The sequence below is a fragment of the Calonectris borealis genome, chromosome 3 (assembly GCF_964195595.1).
Source record: "Calonectris borealis chromosome 3, bCalBor7.hap1.2, whole genome shotgun sequence".
NCBI classification, from domain to species: Eukaryota; Metazoa; Chordata; class Aves; order Procellariiformes; family Procellariidae; genus Calonectris; species Calonectris borealis.
In genome coordinates, this window is record NC_134314.1 from 66326486 (window position 1) to 66352272 (window position 25787).

At 44.2% G+C, this 25787-nt stretch overlaps 1 protein-coding gene across 1 annotated transcript in view; it reads right to left on the reverse strand.

Moving 5' to 3' along the window:
• Window positions 1–25787, reverse strand: part of NHSL1 (NHS like 1) — a 113892-nt gene that overhangs the window by 46741 nt on the left and 41364 nt on the right. The window contains exon 2 of the mRNA XM_075145943.1: window positions 12073–12225. Within this exon, the coding sequence (XP_075002044.1) occupies window positions 12073–12225 (153 nt within the window). The remainder of the gene's footprint in view (window positions 1–12072; window positions 12226–25787) is intronic.

Genomic DNA, 25787 nt, shown 5'->3' on the forward strand with positions numbered 1-25787 from the left:
CTGGGGATGTGCTTCTCACCGACAGCAGGTGAGCACACCACCCTTCTCTGCTCTCTTCCCTCACGCTAAATAAGCGGGGGAATGTGCGGGTACCAGCAGCACCACGCTGAGAGCAAGGGCTCAACCAAGCCGAGCGCAATTCTGTACCAGAGTTTTGAGCCACAAGCACCGACCTCAGCGCTGCTCTGAATAACTCAACCTCTCCATGTAAAGCCCGGTCAGGCTAAATGTATGAAAATACCTCCAAAGCCTCTCAGCTCAGATTTCCTCTTCGTTTTATATGAGGAACTTGCACGTAATTGCATTTGACCCTGAGGTGGTAACACACAGGAGCAAGTCTTGCATACAGAGGCGATTTACTGCTTTTCCAACAACGTGAAACCATACTCTTACATGATAATTTGAGCCACAAATCACCAGAGCGAACAGAAGGCACAGCACTGATACCTCAGTAATTCGTCTGACATGGTATTACCCTGGGAAAACCAGGATTAATGTTTACCTTGTCTGCTTAGTCAGACCTACACACCGCGCTGCTCCACGATGGAAGGAAGGCTGGGTTTGCTGGGAGGGGACTGGATGCATTGGCTCCTTCCCTCTCCTTTAACCGACCTTGGTAACATTTTGTGCCAGCCAAGCTTCCTGCCACTAAATTTAGTTGCAGTATCTTGGAAGTTTATATGAAGGAAAATCGCCTTGCCAGCAGCAGAACTGGTCAGAAGGAGATGGATCCACAGTCATTTTCAGAAGTTTTCCATAAATTTTTATTTTTTTTTTTTTATTGTAAAGGAACTGTGTAAGACGAGGTGTCATTTTTCATGGGCTTCTTCCCAAAACTGTTATTTTCCCTACCGGGGTCAGGGTGCCCCATATTGACCTGGCTGCAGGGAGAAAGACTCCAGGTGCTGATTTTCAGGGCTGGACCCCATCTGAGCCTGTGATGTGTCCCCAGGGTGCGGCCCCAGTGGCAGCGCAGAGCCACAGCTTTCTGCCACCAGTCTGGACCAATCCTCCACGCCTCAGGCCTGAACATGCGGCCATTGCTCACTAAATTAGCCCTAATGAGATTACTCGTGTAAGTAAACACTGCTCACGTGAGGGTCGCAGGATCAGGCCTTAAGCTCTATAGATGGTGGATGTCTACATCCACCCATACACACTCGGACACACTCTCACAAGCATATAATAAAGAATGTAATATAAAAAAATCCACCTGTCTAAGTATTTATTAGTAACCAGTAAAGACACTATTGTGCTGAGAATTAAAATAACACAAGAGTCGCAAGTATAAACTTAGAAACTTGGCATCAAGTTTATTCAGACATCTAAATAGCTCTGACTTCATTGGAATAACTAGCCATCCCACTGGACGGGTCGACCAATGAAAGACAGAAACATCTGAATTTGCCTCGTACCCGAGAAGAGCATCTAGAACTTGAGACCAATCGCTAAAACCCAAAGAGAAAATGCCAGCCGGACCAGGGGCAGCTTCCCAGAGAAGCAGAGGTGCTGCCCGCCTGGCAGAGCTGCCCGGAGCCGCCGAAACAGAAACTCCCCGGTGCAGAGGGAGAGGGAAAGACCAGCACATGCTTCGCTTGCCTTTGCACCACCCCCTGTTGTCTCCTTGTCAGCAAGAAGGGACAAGCGACAAGCTGCCAGCTGCATCTGCGTGCCTGAAAAATTATCTCAGCTAAAGTCAGGGTGACTTCTGGGCAGAGCCTTTCATGTTGTAACTTGTATTTTGTAGAGTGGGATTTTTTCTTTTTTTTTTTTTTTTTTTTTGGTACTAGAGAGAGGCTATTAACTGCAAGAGTCAGCTAAACTGTCAACTACAGAAATAAATCTGCTGACTAGTATATTAAAACACATTTATCCATTCACTGCACATATCACTGGAAAACTGCTCTACTCCCTGAGGTCAGAAATCTTTTTTTATCTTTAAACAATGTAGCCAACCCCTTTTTCTGTAAATACCCACAAACCACATCTCTCCCTAAGTCACAACTACAAACACTCTTACAAGTAGCTTTTCAAAATTTCACCTAAAACCAGACAGACTGTAGTACAATATACATTCATCTTGTAAAAGCAAACTTTTAAAAATGACCCATTACTTTATAGGTCACACTGCACTTTAACAATTGCAATATGTACTATATCACTGCTTTTTACTTTAGAAGAACCTTCTGATTCAAAGCTGAAAAATAACTGCATGTCGCTTTAATTTACTTCATGCATATTTTGCATTTGTTTTTCCAGTTGAGCTGAGACAACTAAGACCTCATGGGTTGGTGACAGACAGGCGTGGGTGTCAGAAGACTGGATTCCCCACCCAGCATTGCTACATCTGAGCAAAATCACTTTGGGTTAGATGCACTCAAGAACTTACATCTACAGACACGACACGATCTAAATTTCATGTACGTGCCTCCTAAGTTCAGAGTCCAAGCGGGTATCTACACTCTAGCTGCAGCACATGAGTATATAGTGAGGCACCTCAGGATAAAGCCAACTAAGGAAGAACCTGAGGTGCCTTAACTCTCACCCACGCCACACCAGTAATGACTAACGCTGGGTCAAATGCTGCAGGCATCCCTCTCATGAGGGGCAGGAGAATGTAACAGGGATTTCAACATCTTTACTTCTGAGGATGATGTGATTTTCATCCAACAGTTGCTTAAAATAAAGTGCTGCAAGTTAAAGTATTTTCCATGTAGATACAAATTTAAATTCTTTAAGGATGAGGTGAGCACAGGCTAAATCTCCAACTTCCTAACAGCATGCTCTGAACACTAGGCAAAAAGGTTGCCACCTGAAATGCAACAGCCAGAGTTATGCTTTGTTTGGGACCAGCCGTATTGGTGCGTTCCCAGACATGCTCTGAGCACATCTACCAAACTGGGACCTCTTCGAAGGGCGCAGCTGCCTCTCTGCCTGCTTGCAGCGCTGTAGTAAGACGTCGAGAAGACCAGAGTAACTCTGGACTACGCAGTTAACCGGGGAATTTCAGGGAGGTAACTTTTCAAGATAAAGAGCTTGTTGAGAATGATTATGCCTGGGACCGTAATTAAAACAGACGCCCCAGTTCAAAGGTCTCTTTGGTTAGTAAAGCTAACTAAAATTACTGCCTTTCGCTCTGTGCCTCTTTATGAGTCCCTCGTTTGTAAACTGGGGATAAGAATGCACAGCTCTCTGTGAGTGGATAAAATAGGCTGTATAAAAGCAGAGCTGTACAAAGGCAATCTTGTTTTTGACAAGTATCTCATGCTAAGTATTACTTTAAAAAAAAGCAGCTCAATTTAATTCCAATGCAGCATCTATTTTTGTCCCTGGATCTAAATATGAGGCAGACAGCTTGCCTCTACCACTTTATATTCCTCCGAAAAATTCATTCCGCTTGGATCAAATCCCATTTCCCTTAAATGTATAAATCCCCGTATCATCTGCAGAACTTGACTATCACAGGGAGTGCTTCTCTATCAAAGCTTTAAAATATGTTGTAAAGCCACAGCAATGATGCACTTGTGTAACAACTGAGCTGTAACCAATGCTGACTGCAAAGCAAGTTCATGAACTTCAGCTGTGATATATCCACTGCACAGTTTTGTTCAGAATCCCGTTTCAATGGGTCAGGAATTTCAACAGATGTAGTACCGTGGCAGCCCAGCTGAAAAAACTTCTGCTCAACAGCTCGATCTAGATGATTTGGCTAATACCAGCCTTCGCCAATCCAGCTGCCTTCTCTATTATTCCCCGCTCTTCCCCCAAAACGCAATTTTATATCGCTATTTCTAGACCTTTATTTTTATCAGTACGTATAGAAAAGCGTAAGACAAGCCTGGAGACAGTGAACACTGGTACCCAACATGCTTCCTCCACAAGGAAATGCTGTATCAAGTGGCAAGTTTTTAAGCATCAGCAAAACTTAATCGTTTACTGCAAGCTCTTCTTACCTGCTGAGTAACAAGAAAGGTCTATCAGACTTTAAGACTGTGATGTGTGTTCCCTCTCCTGAATAAGCAGCCAAGTCCAGCCACACAGGTAGCTTTTAATGACAGATGCTCTGCAGTTTCCCAGAAACAAAGATGCCTTGGGCTCCACGGGATGAAGGTAACCCTAACAGAGGGCTGCTGGACTCTGCGATGGAGAAGTCTGTTGAATGGATACTTCAGAGAAATCTTACTGAAAGCGACCAAATGTATTTATGTCAGGTCTATTCCCCCCAACACACAAGTGCTCGCTGTCTCGTTCGGAAGGGTATCCTGACATGGTAACTGGACGCGGAGCCAGGCGGAGAAGCCCACCCTTCCAGACCGGCTTCTCCAACTGCTTCAGGGCTCAGCCACACAGATGCTTGTAGTAGTGCAAGGATGGGGCACGGAAGTATAACACTAAAGTAAAGCAAGTATGCAGTTAGACTTATTTTCAAGGGTCCAAATCAGATCCAAGTCTTTAAGAAGGGTCCAAACAAAAAGGAACTCTGCAATGTGAAAATACCTTTAACAGGGTTAAGTCAATGCAAACACGTGGATCATTCCTTTCTTTCTTTTCTTGAAGCTTTTAAAAAACAAATAAATTTAATCCCACCCTTAATTCCCCAGGTAATCTGCATGATCTAGCCATACAGAAAACCTTTCTAATGGCACCAAAATGCAACAGCCATTACAAATTATATTTGTTAACAAGCTGTCACTGGGGAGTGCTCAAAATAATTATCACCGTTTGTCTTAAGTTAATTTAAATTTCTGCAAGTGTGTTACATGACTACATTCAGTGGTGACAAGATGTCTTTGCTTCCTTTTGCATGTTTGATGCTGGCATTAAAATCATTCTCCCTGTTTTTTCTCTAGCATTTTTCTGGATATTTGTTGTTTCTTAGACAACTGACCACAGCCAATATAAAAATATGAAGGGAGTTTTTATTGTTTTTTTTTCTCTTAGGACACTTAATGTTAACTTAAAGCTACCTAAAAAGCTGCAAACAAGCATGTATAGCACCCCAATCCAAGAGAGGAAGGAGGAAGAAAAGCAAAAAGGGACACAATCGGAAATCTGGTATTCCTTGTGATAGGAGTTGCTTTACCTAGCAGTGACACAACTACACCGCAGACAGTTACAGTTCAAATTTCTTCTCTCCAACTAAAGGCACAGATCTGAAATGGGGCGAGGTTCAATAATCTTTCAGCTAAACCTTCCTACTGATTCTGACTTGTATCATAAAACATTGAGAAAACATATTAATTTTTTAAGAAAAAAAAATTATCATTAGTAAGTATTATTTTGAAACAAATTTTCATCTTCTTTTAACCCTTTCACTGGAATTGCTTTCACTTATCATGTATATCATGCAATCATGTATGTTTTTACACTCAGCACGGCACTATCTAACCAAACCTAAAAATAGGGAACCTAAATGCTTCCGAGTAGCTCAATTTTTCAGCACAAGAGCAGCTTTCAAACACATGCAGTATAGACTCCCGGTCAAATTCTGCTTAATTTCATTTGAATACTCACTTTTTAAAAATTCCTTATCAGAAAGGGCAGTTGGAATATGGAACTTGGCCAAAACAATCAATATATGTACTGTGAATTAATTCAGGAACAGTAAAAAGGGCAGGATACATGGGCAGAACCTGTGGTACTAACTTGACTATTGAAACTAAAATAATGAGAAATAAGTTGATTTCTACTTTTTTATTTTACAGCTCCAACGCCTTTCTGGAACATATGGTCTACCCCTAGCCTTTAATGGTCTTTTACTTCATTAAGGTTTCCAGTTGGTAGGGAGCTCACATCTTGACATCTCTCTGAACCTGAACCAGACCTATTGTTAATATGAAGTGGTTCCCCCCTATTTTGTAGCTCTTTAATGAAACATAAGATTATTTTAAGTCCATAATCTTCTCAGCAGGATTATTGACTAGTAGGGCTGACCCTAATATTGCTCATCTGAACAGTGATCTGGCAGATGCACTGGGAAAACAAAGGCTAAACACATACCTGTCTGGAGGGTCTTGCAGCAAGACATAATAGAGGCTTTATGAGTAACTACTTAAATCCGGTTTTATTTGACAATGCTAACCAGATGCCTTCTGGAAAACAAATCAAGTGTTTCAATCACTGCTGCTTAAATACATTCCTTGAATTTGGCCAACAAAGCTAAACAGAAGCTACAGTCAGCCAAATCCAGCTCTTCTGAAGATGAGATAATAAATGAATCATCGCAGACACTGGAACAACGAGCCCCATATTATGTACATAGCTTGAATCAACACAATTACCCTGGGGGAAAAGAGGCACAAAGTACAGGCAGTTGTGCAGGGAGTCTCCGCAGCTGTAGTCTGAAAAGGAGTATGAAAGTCAGCATATGGACTGTTCCCACTATTTACAGGTACACCTTCCTCAGTACGTACCTGACACCTTGTTATCCGCTGGAAAGGACAGCCAGCCCGGGCAGTAACCAGCAGCATGCAACAAGACATTGCCCCTCATCTGCCACTTGAACCGCGCAGAGCGAGCACCCACAAGACCCTTCAGGAGCTGGCTATCTCCTAACAGCCTGATATCATTTCAGTCTGGCTGTGTTTGCCCTCTAACAGTAACACAGTTATTTTGTCCCCTCCCTCTATGCCTGTCGTCTCCCAACTCATGGACAAATGACAACACGCAACAGTGGGGCTCATCCTTCTCCCCCTTTTTTCTTTTTTTTTAAATCAAAAGTGCTGTACAATGCTAACTGCTGGAACTGGAAGATAACCGCCCCTTGGAAATCAGGCTATATATGCCCTTCTCTGCCTCCCATCACTTCAACCGACTTACATCCACATTTGAGGGAGAATATAGGATCGTTTGAAAAATGCAAAAGCAAAGGAGAGTTCAGGTGTGATAGGAAAATTTTTCCTGTTCCTTCATCATAGTTTGCAAGATTATCCGAGGCCAGTGCACTCCAGATTACTTTAGGCTTTCCTTTTAGAACACTGGACCTACACCTGTGAACACACTGCTGACGCTGCAAACCTGCCCAGAACGTAGACAGGCGCAGTTATGACCCGCTCCATGCAGTTAAGCAAAGCAACACTATAGCAGTGCTGTGTCTCCTCCCCACCTTCATGCTTCATGCCTTATTGCTTGGCATTTTTACATTATAGTACAGTTAGCAAAATGAGGATTAGTCTCAAATTACTTTTCTTACCCAAATATTCGCATCATTGCTATATACTATTGCTCTTGTATCTGTGCTCCTGGATGAAGACCACTATACTTTAGGGACTTCTTCAGACGATAGTCCTTTAAACACAATCACGCTGCAGAGCAACAAGCCAGATCTGTCAGTGCACTGTGTCAGGGATGGGGGCTGTTTTATGGTGCTACCCTCTTGACTCTGGTAGAACACCTGCTCAACCTCTCGGCCTCATGGACCACAAAAGCTGTAGGAAACTGCAGTATGTGGCACTTGCCCCTTTAGCACAGATAATGGTCTGCCTTAAAAAAAGAGTAACTAATGCCACTCTGAACAACATTAAACTCATAGCTCTGCTACTGTCCGCAGCAGACTCTCAGAGCTGGTCCAGCCACTCAGTGAACATTGCTTGACTTGTTTAGTCTCATGTTGCCAGTCCTTCAGCCTTGGAGCAGAGCACACAATGCAAGGGGGTAGGATTGATTTGGGGATCCTGACCCCATACAGAGCCTCAGCTCTTCCTCCCCACCTGTCTTCTCCATCTCCCATTTTCATGACTCCCTAGGAAGAAACAGTGACATAGAGCACAGAGTCACACAAGACTCCTCAAGGGTCAATACTGTTTTGTCTCCATCTGAACATTTGTATGCTGGAATGATGAAAACATGAGGAAGGGGCCACTTAAGACCAGCTCTCAGGAAAGGCCAGTTAGAGGAGCTTGGCCCTGAGGGGCCAAGGGCAGGGAAGCAGGTGCCTTGGATGGCCCATGTCTGACATCCAACACGTCACCCCACCTGCTCCACCGGGAAGGTCCTGGCTGCTTCCCCAGAGAAAGGGAGAACGTGTTTTATCCAGTGCAAACAAAACATTTACAGTAATGGGATCTACCACCCAACCAAAGAACTGCATCATTTTGTAAGCGTTTAAATCATATTGCAATGGTACTATGATTATGAAGTGCAGCTGAATTTGCTCTTCTGCTCTAGCCACCAGATTAAGCCAACTGAGAGCTTTCATTTAAAATGCAGTAACATAGCCTGGGTTAAACATGTTCAAGCCACTGATTTTAGTCAATGACAACTTTAGATTTTAATATAAGTTACATAAAGCCACTTCAGTTCTCGAGAACAGATGTACTGTGCATCACAAACTTTCCAGCTTCCAAGTGCTTAATTTTGTAATTCAGATTACTGGAAAATACTATTTTTTAAAACTTCAGGTGGCACCTGAGCACCTGCATGCCTAAAGAAGGATAATAGCTTTACCTCAGTTATGAACAAATTTGAATGCAAGATCTTACCATTTATACTGAAAAGTAGCTTCGTAAAGGAAAAGCACAGTATTTTCCCATGATTTCAAAAGGATAAAAGTCTAGTTTATAGGTACAAAAATCTAAAAAATCTCCCCAGGCAACATCTACTACCACATGCTGCATCCACTTCCACAGTGCGATAAGCAGTGAACATTTCAATATATAATATACAAAGTAAAACAATCAACTGCACAAAAAAATAAGGAAAAGTCTCCTCCTCCAAATACAACACTGCTTCCTGTAAAGGTATGCAGAGCATGCAGAGATCACCAGGCAGAGTACTTAATTTATCTTAAGGCAGGTTAGATATCATACATTTTAGTATCTCTATCCCTAACTTTTTATTCTTAAACCAATTTGAGAATAAGCAGCAATAATAGCTTTTCTGCTCCTTAAATTGTGCTCAAAAGTTTATTCTAGACAGACAGCTTCCTATCTGTTTCACTAGGTTTTTTAGCTAGACCATGCTGTCAAAAATTTGCTGAGCTGTTAATATTGAACCAGAATAAATAGGTTTGACCTTGCATTATCTTAAAAGCTAGCCAGGATTTTATCTAGTTAGTATTAGACGGATGAAAACACCTTGATAGAAAGGAATACCTTGCTTGAATTATTTTGAAAGATTTTATACACTCAGTATTTCTACAGGTGGTTTAAATGACTGTTGTGCTCTACGTGTGAATTGCTATTTGCTACCTAAGTTTTATACTTACTTTTCTCATTCACTGGGCAGCAATGAATGCAATAACAAATTAATAGTCTGCAATCAATTTGCTACATACCAGCAGTGTCAGATCTCATAATCCAAACAAGAACAGGACTGGAAAACTTTCAAGCAGGTGTCTTTTAATGGTCTGAACTATAGCTAGTAGTTGAGCCCTCAGGACCACATTACCAGGTTAGATGGGACGACCAGAGGTTATCTCTTCCTTCACTACCTCCTCTAAAGGTAGGATCAAATATACACAAATGATTTCCGAGTGGTGTTTCTCTCATCTGTTCTTAAAAACCTCCAATGATTTCATAGCCCCAAAAATTTATTTCAGTATCCTTACTGCGAGGAAGTTTCCCCTTTTATCAAATCTACGTATTTCTCCCCTGCCGTGCCTGTCCAGTACTTCATCTCCGACTTACCACAAAAAATTAATTTTGCTTTTGTTCTACTCCTTTCCAGTTTGTGCAAATGTTTTCTGGAGAACATGGGGATTCATCACCATGGAGCGTGGCGGACCTTGTCATTCAACATCGTTCATTCCCCACCACCCAGGCAGCACAACTGGTCACATATGCCTGTTCTACTACCCCATGCTTCACCTCAACCAATGCATTTGAAACAGCAAAAAGATGTCAAAATGCAAGCTTCACCATGAAGCCAAGAAATGCAGAATTAAAGTTTCCGTAACAGCCTGCTGGTGCTTTTCCTCAAGGTCTTCTGTGCTAAAATCACATAGCACTAGGCAATTTACTTCCTACCCATTAAGAAGCTTTGGAAAAATCTGTCTTTTCAAAAGCAGCAGGTGGAAAAGCAGTTCAGAAGTCATCACAATCATGTCGCGATTTCTACAGCACTTTTACACGAACCCGGCTGTGGCTATACAACTTTTAACCCAATCCTCCAAATGTGATCAGAAGCACCGGCGTCTTCCTCATTTCACAGTGCTGGTTGAAGCAGCAGCAGAATAAAACTGGTAAAACTTTAGCCAGTGCCTCTCTTCCTGCTCAGAGCCCCTACAGGCAAGATGGAAATAACTGAAAATGGTGTTAAATTCATGCCTTAGCTACTAAGAATAGTTACAGGCCACAGCAAAGAGTTGTTTTAGAATTGCTCTTAAGGAATAAACATGGCCCAGGAAAAGAGCTTGAAGCAAAATAAATAAATAAATGAATACAAGCAGAGTTTTGTTGACTATGTCAGCAGCTTGAGGTCTGGTGAAGGCCTCACAGTTTCTTCTCTCTCTCTCAGTTATGACCCTGAAAGCATGAAACTGAAATCCAGTTCATTACCAAGGAGTCCTACGTCATGGGCACAAGCCAGTTTATTTAACACAAATAGCTAACTGGTAAGTTGTAGTAGTGTTGAATAGCTTTTGTTTTATAAAGAACAGCAGCTCTAGAGAAAAATCCCAGCAGACAGAAATAACTTCAGATGTGTGAGCTGGGGGAAGCAGCATATAATACTTAGTTTCACACAAGTATATTAGATACCAAGTTATTGAAATAGAAGATGAAACTGCAGTAAATAAAATTCTGATAAAACACAAGAAAATCAGAGCAGCAGTGCAGTTTTCTTTGATAATGGTCCCAAACAAGAACAGAAAAATAGAAGAATGAGCAGTTAAAGTTTACAAAAAGCTAGCCACAAGCAGTATTCTTTTTAATCTAAAGCAGGCAAATATTTTTCTTTTGTAAAGAACTGGTAAGTGTGCCTGCAGGTGAACAGTAAACATTCCAAGGCTAAAGGGCTGCACAAATGCATTAATCCAATAATAAGTATAGAGGACACACAGGCTATCTGCTGAGCCATGTGTGAGCTAATAACACTGGCTGTCAAGACTCCCCTATTAAACGATAACAAAAGGCACCTAGTAAGAGATGGTGAAAATCAATTAACAGGAGAAAGGGCAAGAGAAATAAAATATGGCAGCCAAACACTTCTCTATTCAGACATACAAAATGAAGTTTTCTGCATGTTTAAAAGCAGAAATGTCAAGTTAAACAAACAAAAATTACAATATTCTTTTAAATCAGGTTAACTCTGCAAAGTATCAAGCACCTGCAGTTCCTGCTGAAACAAAAATGGACTTGAAATGAGTCGGCTCTTTGCAGGGTAACCCCCTTTGTTAAATAGCCAACGTAAAGAAAAATCTAGGTTAACCATTTCCAGAACACAGACATTAAGCTGTAATTTTAGACTTTGCTTCTGGCCCAGAGACAGGTGTTCTGCAGTCCTCCCCGCTGGCTGCCTGCCTCTATCCTCACGGATGCACTCCTCCCATGCCAGACCAAACGGGTACACCCCCAATGAGGGTAATAAGGGTAAAAATTGGTCCTTAAAAATACCCTGCACCCTTCTGCAAGAAAGCACTTTCACTACTGAAAGAGTCCTTGCGAGTGCCCTGTTCCCCATTTCCCTCCTCTGCCCTCAAAGCCTTTTCCGACCTCTCACAAGTAGCCACATCCCTGGAAATGACACCGTACAACGACAAAAGAAATCACCAAATGAAAGACCTCTGATGTGGCTCTTGCACTAAAGTATAAATGGAATAACTCAGGGCTTACTGAAATAGAAGGTACTGAAATAGAAATGGACTAAATGGAAATGGCCAGAAGACACCAGGCTTTCCCCTTTTCCATTCTAGAGTGCTCTGCCAGATAACAGATTTCCTTGTCTCTTGATACCAAAAGCATTTTTGCCCTATCCCTACATTTGAGTGGGTAAATCCCACTAGTGTTCCTGATGTGCCACAGGCAGAAAAACAGGTAAGATTCTGCTGAAGCCTGCAATTTGGATATGTTTGCAAAGACCGTGGCAAAAACTACTACCCCTTTTGACACGCCAGTGCCAGCAGCAGCATCTTACCTCTCAGTACTGACTTGAGGTTCAGCTTGGCTTGGCGGTGCAGGTCCTCCACACAAGGTGGTCTTGAGGAGGGCAGGAACACATTTTCCTGCTGGTGCCACGGAGCAGTGTAGTGCACGGTCCATCTACTCTCTTCATCTAGATTGGAAACAGCTGCAGAGAGAGACAATAATAAGAATATTAAATGCTATTGTAGATAGCTATATTGTGAAACCCCACACGTAAGTTTGTCGCGTATCATCTTAAAACAAAAAAGATTGTTGCCACCATAGTCCCATCAAAACGCTCTCTAGAACCTCACTTCCATGACAGTTAAAAAACTCTCCTCCCATTTCTAGCCTAAATTTATTCTCCTTTGTTATGCAGCAAACACCTTTCCGTCTTTCGGTGTTTATACTTGCTGTTGTATTTACTCTCAACACGCAACTCTCTTTTCCCCTCTCTAGCTCCCAGTCTTCACAAACAAGATCGGTTTCCCAGGCCCCTGATCCCGCCAGGTGCTGTGCGTTGCAGGATAGCTTCTTCCTGCTCAAGGGTGACCCTGGGAATACGACAGTCACCATGGGAGATTACAACAGGTTCATTTGTATTGGGAAATAACCTTCTCTGGCCTCACGCTCGCCCCAACCAGGAACAAAAATTCCAGTGAAGCCAACAAATTAGCTGCTTTCTATTGCCATGAGTGGAAAGCAGATCTGGACAACAGCAACTCCCTGGGCAAATATTGCTCAGAGCACAAGAGCACTGAAGAGGGATTGCTCTGGCCACCTCTTCTCAGCCAATACACACATGAAAATAACATACTGACACTGCTCAAGTTCAAAGTTCCCTACAGACAGACTAGTAATGAATCAGCCAAAGCACATATTGCTAAGATTTGTTTATCATTTATGCTTCCCGAGAGACAGCCATTACCTTTTGTTTAAAGTTTATCATCAATAAAAACTTCTACAGTTGAATGGCCTTATCCCTCCACCCTGTAATAACAGGAAAAGGGCAGTTGGGGGTCACCTTTTATGATCCCCCAGGCACACTTTGGCCTTCAGCCAGCGTGCTGCACATCCTTGCTTCTAGCTCTCCAAAGCAGAAAAAGCCACCGCAGCCGCGCTGCCTCCCGAGCACCTGCCCTGCTGACACGGCCCTGCCGCGCTGGCCTCGCTACCAGCTCCGCGTCCTCCCTCGCTCCCCCGGCTGCCTGCGCACCGCTCCCCGCCGCGCTGCCCGCAGCATCGCTTTACGTAAAGTTTGTCCGATGCCTCCGTGGCAGCAGAGGAGGTGTGTAAACTGAGAAGCAAAATGCAGGCAACAGCCTCCTGTCATCTGAAAAATGACTCTTTCCCTAACATCACTGCGCATCTGCCGGGATCATTTCAGATGGAAATAATTGGTACTCGTTAAAGAAAATAAGCTATGCCTTTCACTTCAAAACCTATCTACAGCCTAATGCTCAATGCCTGTTTTGTCCTAAAAGGACTTGAGGCAGGGGGGAGGTTCTTAACTGCCTTTCCTCACTTTTTTTAGATTATCATGAGACCCCAAAAAAGGTTTTTGAAGACTTTCGATTGGTCTCTTCATCTCTGAGGTGGTTCAGTCCTGCATCCCCTCCCCTCTCGCAGACATATTGGCTGCAACGAGGCAGATACACGTTCAGTCTGTGCCTGCTTCTCCCATCCTTGCTAACTAGACGTCAAACCTAAATCACGACAAACTGACAAGTCACCACCTACCTGGTTACAGCATCAATCATCCCGATATTACGGAAAAAGTGATAGGTACAGTCAATGATGTGCCTGAAAAGTGCTGCTCGCCATCCCCTGGGTGAGCAGGCGGGCGCAGAGGGAAATAAGGCTGGGGAGGAAGAGGAGGAGGGAAACACCAGCCTCCAGCCTGCTGTCTGGCTGCAGCCCCACCATACCAAAATTAAAGTTTACTGCTTGTCAGAGCAATGGTCATCAAAACTAGTCGACAGAAGCGCTGCCCGTATTTGCAAACTACTCTCCCTAGCACAATTTGTCTATCTTCATGAATTAAATGGAGAATTTTAAAAGCCATGCTGAAACTCAAGCATCTTTGAAAAGCACAACTCTGCTCAGAACAAGCCTTATTGATACAAGCCTATAGCTAGACGCGCGCTCAGCAGCTGCACTGGCAGAGACAGATGTCTGACAGAGGCGGGGGGGATGCCCCAGCACTCAGCGGGACACCTGTGCCCGACAGCAGGTGACACCGGCACACTCGGCCGTGACACCGGCACACTCGGCCGTGACACCGGCACACTCGGCCGTGACACCGGCGAGCCGCTCTGCACAGGGAAGGCCAGTCCTTCAAAACCACCGCGACAAAGGACTTCAAAAGCAACACAGTATCCCAAAGCGGAGGTCCTAAACCACTTCATGGGGCTGCCTCCGCACATTACAAAATACTCCACGGAGAAGAGGGTGAGATAAACTTAAAAAGAGGGATCAGGAGCAAAGCCGAAGGGACTTGCACTTTCCTGCAGGACTCGGCTGCCTCCCGAAAGGACAGGGAGCACGCACAACTACTTACTCTTTCTCTTGAAAAGTTTCATGAGAGATTTAAGCTTTGTGTTGATGAAAACCACCATTTTCGAGGTGTTGAATTGCGATCCTGGAGTTTAAATCCCATAAGAAGGAGGAGCTGCAGAAAGATGCCTGTTTTCCAGAGTGCGCCTGTTCAAACTCTGCACACCAAATTTCTCTTCTCCAGGCTTCTCCCCACCGCCCTTCTTTCCTGAAATCACAACTTTAAATCTGCCTAGATCTTCCTGATGCACGAAGCCACTTACAATTCTTTAGCCTGAATTTCTCCTCCTCACAGGTAACCTTGTGGGCTGAAAACAGCCAGTTTCAACACGCAGAACAGGAGGAGGGAAAGGGAAAAAAAAAGTTAATTGTTATTCACGTTTGCACAGGACCAAAAATCAGGCTCTCTTGCTGCCCGTGCATTTACTACTCAGTTCTTCTCTTCCTTTCCTCCGCTCTCCGAGTTCGGCCACTCCAGGAGGACCGAGTGTGCAGGTGACTTCCCTCCTTCCCATCGCGCCAGCCGGCTCTGCCGGCGGAGCAGCGGGAGAGGCCGGCACCTTCCCCCCGCCCTCCGCACCCCGCCGTGCCCGCCGCGCCCCGCAGCCTCCTTCCACTTGCAAATGAGAGCTGCATTTGCGTGCAAATCAGGATGCCCTGCTTTCCCAACGCTCCCATCCTTCCCCCTTTCTCCACCCCCCCCCCCTTTTTTTTTTACCCTCTCGCTCCCACTTTATTAAGGGCCCAAGAGCTGCGGTTTAGCTGGCTGCAGCGTGCAGCCTCCGCTCTGCATCGCCTACCCCTCCAGATCCGCTGCTCCCCCCATAGTCGCTGCCGTTGCCTGGGACATCAGCCCACTGATTTTACATATTGAATTTCATTCAGTAACACTCCTAATTTATTCTTATTAGCGTCATCTCTGACCAGATACATGGAAAACAAAATCGAGTTACTTCTGGCTAATAGAGAATCTGTTATTCATCAAATGAAACTTGGGCACAGAGATGAAATAGCCCAGCTTTCTGAGATGTGCATTATATCCTCATGCCTTAAAAAAAATATATCTGTAGAGAGGTCCACAGCCATCCTTCCTAGGAATGAACTGCAATTTTGCAGAAGTTAAAGAGAAAATGCTAAGCACCAAATCAATGTGCTCAGCAGGGCATGCCCTTCGCACAATGCTCAAGAAGCAAGCCCTCCCTCACAAAGCAAGCTTAGGAAACCCCCTCGGGTTAACAATGAAAGGGATTTTTTCCTCAGGAAAAAGAAAAATGCCAGCAGCAGGGGGCTCAGACTGACCCCAAAGCTGCAGCAGGATCCGGCCTCTGGAGTGCAGCATGTAAAAAGCAGATGCTCCACAGGAACTTCACTCCAAGTTTCACCAAACGGCTGAGACTCAGCACCGCGCAGAACAGACCATAAACAAAGTGCCTCCAACATTGTCTGAACACACTATTATCAGCATTTTATCAGTATTTTCCAAACCCAGAGATTTTACAATTACAACACAGGTTTGACACCATTAGCAGCAGGTCTCTCCAGCAGCTGCTGGTCCAAGAGACATTTTGACTGGTTCACTTCTGCCAAAGGGACAGAAGGCCATGGTGCCATGGCAGCAACAGCAAGGAAGGCACCTCTGCTTTTGCATTGATTTCCATCAAGCACCTTACACAAGAAATGACCCTGGCATCAAACTCTGATAACAAGATAACTATTTAGGGTTGTTTTTTTTTTAAAATCACATACACAATAATACCCCCGTTAGGAATTTGCCATCACCCATACATCATTAAAACCACTTTAAATGCACACTTGCTGGACACACCAGAGGCGAGTGCAGAATGACTCCATTTCTAACTCCAGCAGCGCTGCCATCCGAGAGCAAACCCAGAAAGTAGCAACTTCTTTTTTAGTGTGGTGGTGATCTTTTTTAGGATGTAGGAAGTGCCTCTATAAGTGGGAAGGGGAGCTACGGTGCATTTGCACAGGGCAGGTGACAGTTTCAAGCTAGCATGTGAGGGAGACCGCGCTACTGGAAGTGAGACAGATTCTCCCCGAGGTCTTTATGGCACCTCACAGAGGCTTGCAAGCCCTGGGAAGCAAGACGTTGTTCCCTTTTCATGGCCAAGCCCCTGGGTATCAACATGACCCTGAGTACTTTGGACGGCTCAGGGAACCCTTCCCCATTTCACCGTGGGCTGGAATGTGTGCCAAGTCCAGTGTTGCTCTTTGTTATTGGATCCTCAAGCACCCCTAAGAACAAGCGCTTGATCACTGTCCTCAAGCCCTGATCTCCCAGTATGGAGGTAGCTATTCAAACCCAGTAACAAACAATGCATAAGGTGATGTCTGCCTTTCACCCTCACCCCCCCTTTGCCTCCACCTTCCCTCAGGTCATGCTGATAAAGAGGTCAAACATCAAAAATGGCTATCATGAGGGGATACCCTAAAGGAATCACCAGTTGGCTACTTGTATCTGCATCTCTCAGAGTCTGTACTAGGTCAACAACGACCAAAAACTCTTCCCTACTTGAGACAAACCCATTGGCTTCCATGAAATTCACATGTTGTCTCAATCCAGCTTTTTAAAAATGCTTTTCCTGTCACAATAAACTGTCACCGCAATTGGCTTCTAATGGCAGTTTGGAAAAATTTATATTAGAGTCATTATGCAAACAGATAAAGGACTTTACCCTCCAATGTTGCCAATCCATCAGACAAAACCACAAAAAAAACCCACAAAACAACAACAAAAACCCACCTAAAATTACCTTGACAGAAAAAATTTAAAAGTTTGTTAAAGCTGGATAAACCAGCATGAACAGGAGGTATGCACACACTGTGATATCAGTTCTTTAAAAGCAAATGACTCAGACACAGGCAGCAAACTGGGGAGACCTTGCTCTGTGGCACACTTCCTACTTCACCTTGGACAAGTTAATATTAATCCACCACCTCAGTTCCCACATCTTTTCAAGCAGGGATCACACTCACTTGCCACCGCACAAGGATACTATCACAAGGAATACAGAAAATATGGAGAAGATTTTCAGCAAATGCTAATTCTTACTTCATACCGGATGGGATTGTTAATTTAGGACACAAAGTTTGGCCCAGGAGAAACTCCTTCCTAACAAGTCAGAGATTGAAGCAAAGAAAATGAGAGGCACAAGATGCAGTACCAACAGCACGGTCAAAATCATGAATGTGTAACACACTTATTAGCAAAACTGTGTCTTTTTTTAGTTCACGTTATAATAGTTTTTAATCCCTGAGTGGTTAAACTGATTTTCATTTCTAGTGGAGGCCACGTACATCCAGAAGGGAAGTGACTGCTTGTGCGTGGCGTGCCTGAAACGCTGCAGCCATTCCTTCACTCCTCTCCCTGCTCTCTCCCCTCTTTAGAGGGGCTTTCCAGCTGACCTGCTCTGCGACAGCCATCTGGGACAGCCACCCCTCCACATTCATGGCAACACAAAACATCGGTGCCTGTGAAACAATCTGGAAATATCCGGCTTCCACGGAAATATTTCAAGCCAGCCCCTGGGGCAGGGGGCTCTCCTGTCCAGCCCCCATCCACAACCCAATGCCCTGAACCTTGCACCGGTGCACAAGATCCATTGAAGAAGTCGAGGCTTTAGAAAAAGGCAAATGTTGAAAAGGGACGCACTTGGGTTGTTCATAACCACAGCCGGAGGAGCAGCTGCCCAGCAGCAGCCCCGGTGGCAGCTGTCCGTCAGGAACACTAACGAATCGGTGGGAATCAACTGTTCTCCTTTCTACTGCCGCTCATCAGCCTATGCACACATGCAGCACGAAATTTAGGAAGTACTAAGTTTAAAAAAAAAAACAACCAAACCCAAATAAAACTCAAAAATAGTTAAAGCAACCCATTCCTGCTCCCTCCCACAAATCAAGACAAATTTTACTTATTTTCATGAAGGAGAGGTAACCCAACACATGTATCAAGTTCATGAAATGAATGATGCATCAAACTACTAACACGTATCATCATCTTAAAACCTAAACTTTTAAGTTGTAAGCCTTAGTGACTTTATTCAGACAATGGAAAAATCCTCCATTAAACAACTGTATAACATTGATGACATTTTAAGAGGAAAGAAAAAGTAAAACCATACAACTGAGCTGGGAACTGCACCACGAGAGCTCTTCCAGTGAGTCTCTGTTCAATAAGCAAAAGGGAAAGTAGAAATGTTGGCAAGCAGATGTACTCAAAACAATTAAATCGATGCCTTTGCTTTTTACGGACACGTCAGTCACTCGCTCGAAATATGTTTCCACTGTGCCACGCTCCAGCAGCTCACATGGGGATGCGTGGGGAAGAAGCTGTTGGAGGGCAGTTGTTTACAGCGTGTCTGCAGGAGTGGGTCCGTATGCTCGGGATTGCTCCCTGCCACTCCTGTCCGCTCTCTCCAAGCAGTTGCGGTGTCCAGAGGGGAGCGGCTTTGGGACCGACCCCCAAGTACCCCCTCCCCAGGCTGTGCAGAGGCACCCAGGCATCTGCGGGGCGAGCCTCAACCCGCGGAGGGCTATAAACCCCTTCCTGCAGGTCACAAGGCTCCTGCCTGGCTCGGAGCAACACCACCCAGCCTTGAAAGCTGCACCCTTACTTCTAGGCGAGACTTCCGTCATTAAGAAACATCAAGCGCCTGAGATAAGAGACGCCGAATGTCTCAAGTGTTTTCATAACTCGTGCCCAAGCTTTATGCCTGTTCTGGCCACCTTCACCCACGCCATCAACCACTTGCCGGTGTTTAAATGGAGTCGAAGCCACCCCCGCAGACCACAGGAGTCAGTAATCTACGGTCAGAAGGGGTTTCTCCCTCCCTCCAGAGCCAGTCCCAGCCGGCCCTCTCCCGGCATCTTTCAGGAGAACAAAAGTGCTCCCTCCACAAAGGCAGTCCCCGGCGGCAGGGCGTTCAGCTGCCCTCCTGTCGCCAGCTCACCCGCTCACAATGGCCTCTTTCAAGGCAACCTCAGCCGTGGTGAAGCGCGATACTTCCCCGGCTACTGAGAAATTACAATTCATTAAACCTGGGATCAGGAGGAAGAGGAGGAGGAGAATGCACGGGGGAGAGGGAAGAAAGGAGGAAAAGTGTTTTACCCCAAAGCCACCGCAACAGAAACCCAAGAAGGACCCACGCCCCAGTGACCCGGCAGGGGAGCCGGGCGCTGAGCCTGCCTCCGCGCAGGCAACCAGCGAGCAGGTACTGCTTTAGGGAGGGTCCCGGCAGCGCCCTCCTTTATTCATGCTCACAAGGGGTTGTGGCTGCAGGCTCTGGGAAAGGGGCTGCCCGGCGGGGCAGGGGGAAGAGGGAGGAAGATGAGAAGGAGAAGCAGCACAACCTAAGCCGGGAGGACAGAAAAGCAGCAGACTGATTGATCTGATGATCCTATTTAGGTCACAGCACAATAAAGCTAATTCATTCCTTTGACAATTCAAAACATCTTTCCACAGGATCCTCTGTCATGCAAACACATCACCAGAGAGAAAAGGGAGCTTTTGGGCAGGGCTGCCTGCAGACAAAGCCGCAGTTTCTTTTGGTTAGAGCATCTCCCCACACACTGTAACTGCAGGCAGGAGAACAGAAAACATTTAGTGAATGTGCAATTTTGTTTCATGGTTTGGTTTTAAATTGCGGGGCACAATCCTTTTTCCTTTGGCCATTCCTGAACCCCAGCTAAGGCAACGTCAGCTCCCAGGAGAGTACTTTTCTCTGCCCCCAGGAAGACCCTTTTAAAATTCCACCAGGAAATATTCTGAATTTAAATTCCAAATCCACCTCAATGCTCCTGTGGTACGGCTTATCCTGAAGAACCGATCAAAAATGGCTTGCAGCAAAGAAGTTAGTCTTTGCAAAATCTTGACTCTTACTTGCCCTAATAATGCACCACAGAGAAGATGCTTCTCTTCTGAATTAATGATGGAAAAAATACCAGGCAGACAAGTTTGCGTAAATCTTCTCATTGACTCACCCCGTAGGACTCGGAGCGAAACCAACAAAACCAGACTGCAAAAATGCCATTTCTGAACTTCTGTCCCGAACCGCCTCCCCGTTCAGCCTGTAATTCCATCTTCGGCAGCTGTGCACTTGTGGATCCACACTAGTATCCAACAGACATCTTCAACTAATCTCAGTCTGCATTCTCCTTATGGGTGTCCTGAAGGGGATACACTCCCCACTCATTTCACTTATTTAAAGGTCACAGAAAGAATTCTTGCTCCATATCTCCATCTCCCCGCCCAACACTGCTGTTCGGGATACTGTTATTTATACATGGATTATCCTGGTATAAGGACTTGGCAGTTCTTTTTTTTCTACTGACTGTCTTAATAAACTCAAGCTGAGTCGCATTTAAGCTTGGAAACATCCTCTCTTAAAATTAGGCCAGTACGTCCTCTAGTTTCCCAAGAACTTTGCAATTCAGAAATGAAAAAAATTAAGCTCCTTGGAAAATACCAACCTTCCTATGATCATATAACTGCTCATGCCAAAATCAAGTACCAAGTGCTCGCTGTCTCACACAGCAGCTTGAAAAAAAAGTTTTGTTTCTTAGTTAGAAACTTTCAGAAACTTCCCCTGAAAAGATTATCTGCACAACACAATAGTAAAATGATAAGTAAAAGCTAAGGTTCACAAATAATAAATGGATTTCAGCAGTTATGACATTTGGTATTGTCCCTAAAGCCCTAAGATTTTTGACAAAATCTGAAAACCTGGTATGTTCCAATTAAATAATGGCACAAACTACCCTGAAAAACAGTATTTTCCAACTAAAGTAAGGCATCCAGTCCATGTAACAGTCACCTAATATTTTATATTGCTGCAGGATTCAGCGACCTGTTTTAAGCTCCTAAGGAAACAATTGAACCAATATGTGTACCACAGCATCTCCAGAGAATGTCTTTGGCTGGCCACGGGCATGTGGATCTCAGACATGATCAAATACCACAGATTTTGAAAACAAATTTTAAGATGACCTTCGTGTGACCAGCATCTTCTTATAAAGGCTCTTAATAAAGTCTTTAAAATGAAAGGATAGCCTCCTACATTCATACTGCTAATTGGTTGAACTTTCAAAATTTATAATGTGGATACCAACTTAAAATTTTATTACCACCTGTTTGATTAAAAGTGTCAGAGATGCAAACATCCTTGTTATTGATCATACACAAACAAGCAGCCCAAACCTCACAACGCGCCATGGTCAGTCAACATTAACAGCTCAATAGTTGCGTTTCTTCGGATCGCTAGAGAAATGTATCTAATAGTTTAAATCATGCTACTGTGAAAAAGGTGCCTTGCCACCAAATATCCTCAGAAAGCTCTAGTAAGCACACCAACTATCATGATTTTTAGTATTGTGGCAATGGTTTCAATAAATAAGTTATGTGGGGGCATTAAGCAAATAACAGGCATCACTATCTACTTCACCAAAAAGTAATCCACAAAAAGATAAAAAAATGGAGATTTTTTTCCCCCCCCTCTCCTCTTCCACATTCCATCTGCCGTTTCTGCCTCCATTTCCTGCCAGAAAGGGAACGGAGAAGATCCCTGCTTTTTTCTGCAGGATCCCTACTGCAGATACCTACAGTTTTTCTTGCTGTAGAAAGAGTAGTTATTCCCTGCTGTGGCTGGAGAACTTCAGAAAACCGAACAAACAGTAAAGTTGTTACAAGACAAGAGGTTTAATATACACCATTTAAAATGAAAGATACCATTTTTAATAGCAAAAATGTCTCCTTTGATATCCTTGGGTTTCCCCACTTAACGCAAAATGCAAACTGCAGAAAAGTTTGTATTTTGTTGGAGGAGTTGGAGTAAAAGTTGGAAAAGTTGGAGGACGAGTGTAAGTTTAAAACTTGAGACAGCTGATGCTAGTTTTAAAAGTATTTCTTCCAGTACTTTCACTATTTGTATGTGAAAACCTCCGAAAAAGTGCAGCTATGGCACCATCACCCCCACTTCAGCTCCGAAGTGATCACACACTCTGTAACTTGACATCATGTCTTCGGAGTAACCTTCTTCCCGTGGTGAACTCTCACTTGAAGTCAACTGAAACACAAGCACGCATCCACAATTCAGATCAACACCACTTACATTAAAACTACCAATATATTTTTGGAAGAGCTTCTAAACGAATCATCTTGCCAACAGGAGAAACACTGCGACTCGGAGATTTCCAATACTTCATCAGAGAGTGGAGACACCACACAAACAAATACAGAGACAGCTATGCAGAGCCTAAAAATAAATTTCTGTGCAGAAATACCATGGGTTTTCCAGCCCAGACAATAAGGTTGCAACAATCAACGGTCCTGCCCAGCTTGGTCATTCCTGAAACATCCCAGTAGCTGTTATTAAGATGACAGTAAGAACAAGGCAAAGAAATATCAGTAGTTAACTACTACTGAGCAAACGACCCTGCCATCTCAAGGTAGTTGATAAAACTACCATGTATCCCAGTGGCTGCATTTTTAAACCATACACAATGATCCAAATGCAACTTTGGGTTACAGATTTGTCCAGAGGACTGTTAATTACTTGTAATTAAAGCTTGTGCTATTACAGAATTGGAACGAGACAGCATTTTACATTGCAAGTCATTGAGAAGAGATGAGGAGCCCGATTTGAAAGTAGTCTGGAAGAGTCAGGTGGGAAACTTGCCGCTGGCTCCAGGGCAGGGCTGACCCCTGGAGCAGAAGATCCGATTCGAACGTAAAGAAGGAGGCAGGAGATCAATAACACGGTCAATGTGAATAACATTTACACCCTCAGGAAAACCAATCAATAAAACCACAGCTATATTTTCCCAAAATTATTCTGCAGTATGTAGTATGCGTGAAAAGCCTCTTCCTTTTTCCCATCTTTATGGATAATGATACAAGCAGTTCTAGACTTTGACACCCTTTAAGGACGCTGCAATGCAGCACTAAACAAACTTCAATCCCAGTCCACTTGAGTTAGACAGAAGCATTGCCTAACAGGATCCCTGTTTTGCAACCATGCCAGGAATCGACTAAGCTGATGCACACCAAAACTCAAATTTACATTTTTGTTTTTAAACCATGGCTGGTTTGAAGAACATAATTGAAACTCAGCCATTAAAAGTATCTGACACATCCCACAATGTCTAATATTCTGTACACCCTGCTCCAGGAATGAAGAAATTAAAACACTGTGTTCCTATAGGCTTTGAAAATATTTCTTTTTATGTCAGGGCAATTCGCATCCTGCTCCTCTTCGGATTAATTAAACCTAACAGGACATGGTTAGCATCACACACAGGAAAAAACTCGCGCTCACCTTCAGCTACTGGACATAAAACAGTGTTTTTTTCTCTGATGCTATTAATTATTTAACCTAACATTGCTACCACCATCTGCTTGGGGACCCGCCAAACAGCAGCCCACTTTCCCTGGTCTAGCCGTGCCATCGTGTTTGTGGCAAACGTCTGACAAACAAAAGGAGGGCCAGGCCAATTAAAAGTTGATGCTGAGAACAACCATGAGGGATCATTCAGTTAGGAGAGGTGCCAAACGTGCTTTAGACATGCTACCCAGCTATAAGTTTAATTAGCCCTGCTTGGAACAGATCATAAAACTGCAGAGAAATGGTTTTATAAACCTCTGTTGATGTTTTTGGGCAATGAAAAACGTGCCCCGCAGCCCCTGCATGTAAAACTTCACTGTTCTTAAACTCCTTGTCAAAGCGCCCAAAGGACAGCGGACAAACAAATGACAGCACTGAACGAGAGGAGAAGTTGTCCCATAGTCATCGTGGCTCAGATCAGAAAACAGACAGACGGGGGACGAGACCTTCAGGACGAGACCTTCGGGATGAGCAGCACGTGGCCACTGACCCCTCGCAGAGCGGGTAGCTGAGCACTCCCTCAGAGAAGGCATCGCACTTGGATAATTTGCCTTTCAACTACAGTATTTACAAGCCTTTCTCTCTTCTCCAGAAGCCTCGTCTCCAGCGACACCAGTTCATGCTCAGCTGATGCTGACAAGCCCTCGCTAGTAACCTAGACGGTTGCCAGCATATTGAAAAACAGTTTCCAAACAAAAGCCAGGGGCTGCAGCCTAAGAGCCACGAGCAGTGCTTTGGGGAACCCGGCCTTTAAATTAGCAATAGTCAGGCCACAGCCTGCCTGCCTGCGCACAGAAGACACGGGGGGGCTGATTAAGCCCCCTTCTGCTGTGACTGGAGTAGTGGCATCGTGGGGTTTCATATTTATTCTCTTCCAGTGACTCCAGGTCAAAACTGGTCACTTCACAAGTCAGGCGCTGTTTCTGTAACCGCTGTAACGGCAGGCACTGATTGCAATCCAAAATTCAAGCTGTGTCTTTCCAATCATGCACCATCCCCATAATCCAGATCTCACTGCAGTGTATTACAGCACCAATTGAGATGTAATTGTGATGAGCCACTTAAAGCATTTTTCTGATTAAAAAAAACCAAGAAAACAACCCCTCTGCCCCAATTTCTGCTTCGGCATAAGAACGTCACCATTACTGTTTGTTTTGCACCACATATTCTTAGAATAGATCAGATCCAATCTACTTTTCAATTGCTTATTAGTAATTTCTTAGTTGTGCAATTATTGTGCCTCCTTTTGTGCTTTCCAATACAGTCTGAAACATGTACTTTGGGTTTTTTTCTTGCACAACACGCTAATTAAAACAAAGGCTGTGCCCCCCTCCTTTTTTTTTTTTTAAAAATAACCAATCTCTCCCAATCCCAGCTCTTCTGAGAGATTTAGCAAATGCAAGCAAAATGCCATCTGTTGGCAATAAGGTGGGACTAAGCCTTTAATGTTCAAATACTCACTTTAAAAAACCCAAGCAGGCAGATCTGATCAACTGACAAGATTGAGTTCTCTAAATCACTGCATATTCCAGGTCCAGTCCTGCACTTCCTTTCACGTAATTAGGCATATTTCTATTTGGTCTGCCATTAACGCATCACTTCCTTTCTAAGAAAGCAATGAGCTGCCCTTGGGTCCTCCTCCTACCAAACCTACTGCCCCTTCATCGGCTTAAAAATTAGAGCACCGGGCTTTGCTCACCTTCCTAAAGGGGTGTGAAGGGGAGGAGAGAGGAAATATACTCATGGTAGACCCTGGGTGGGTTTTTTTGTCTTGTTT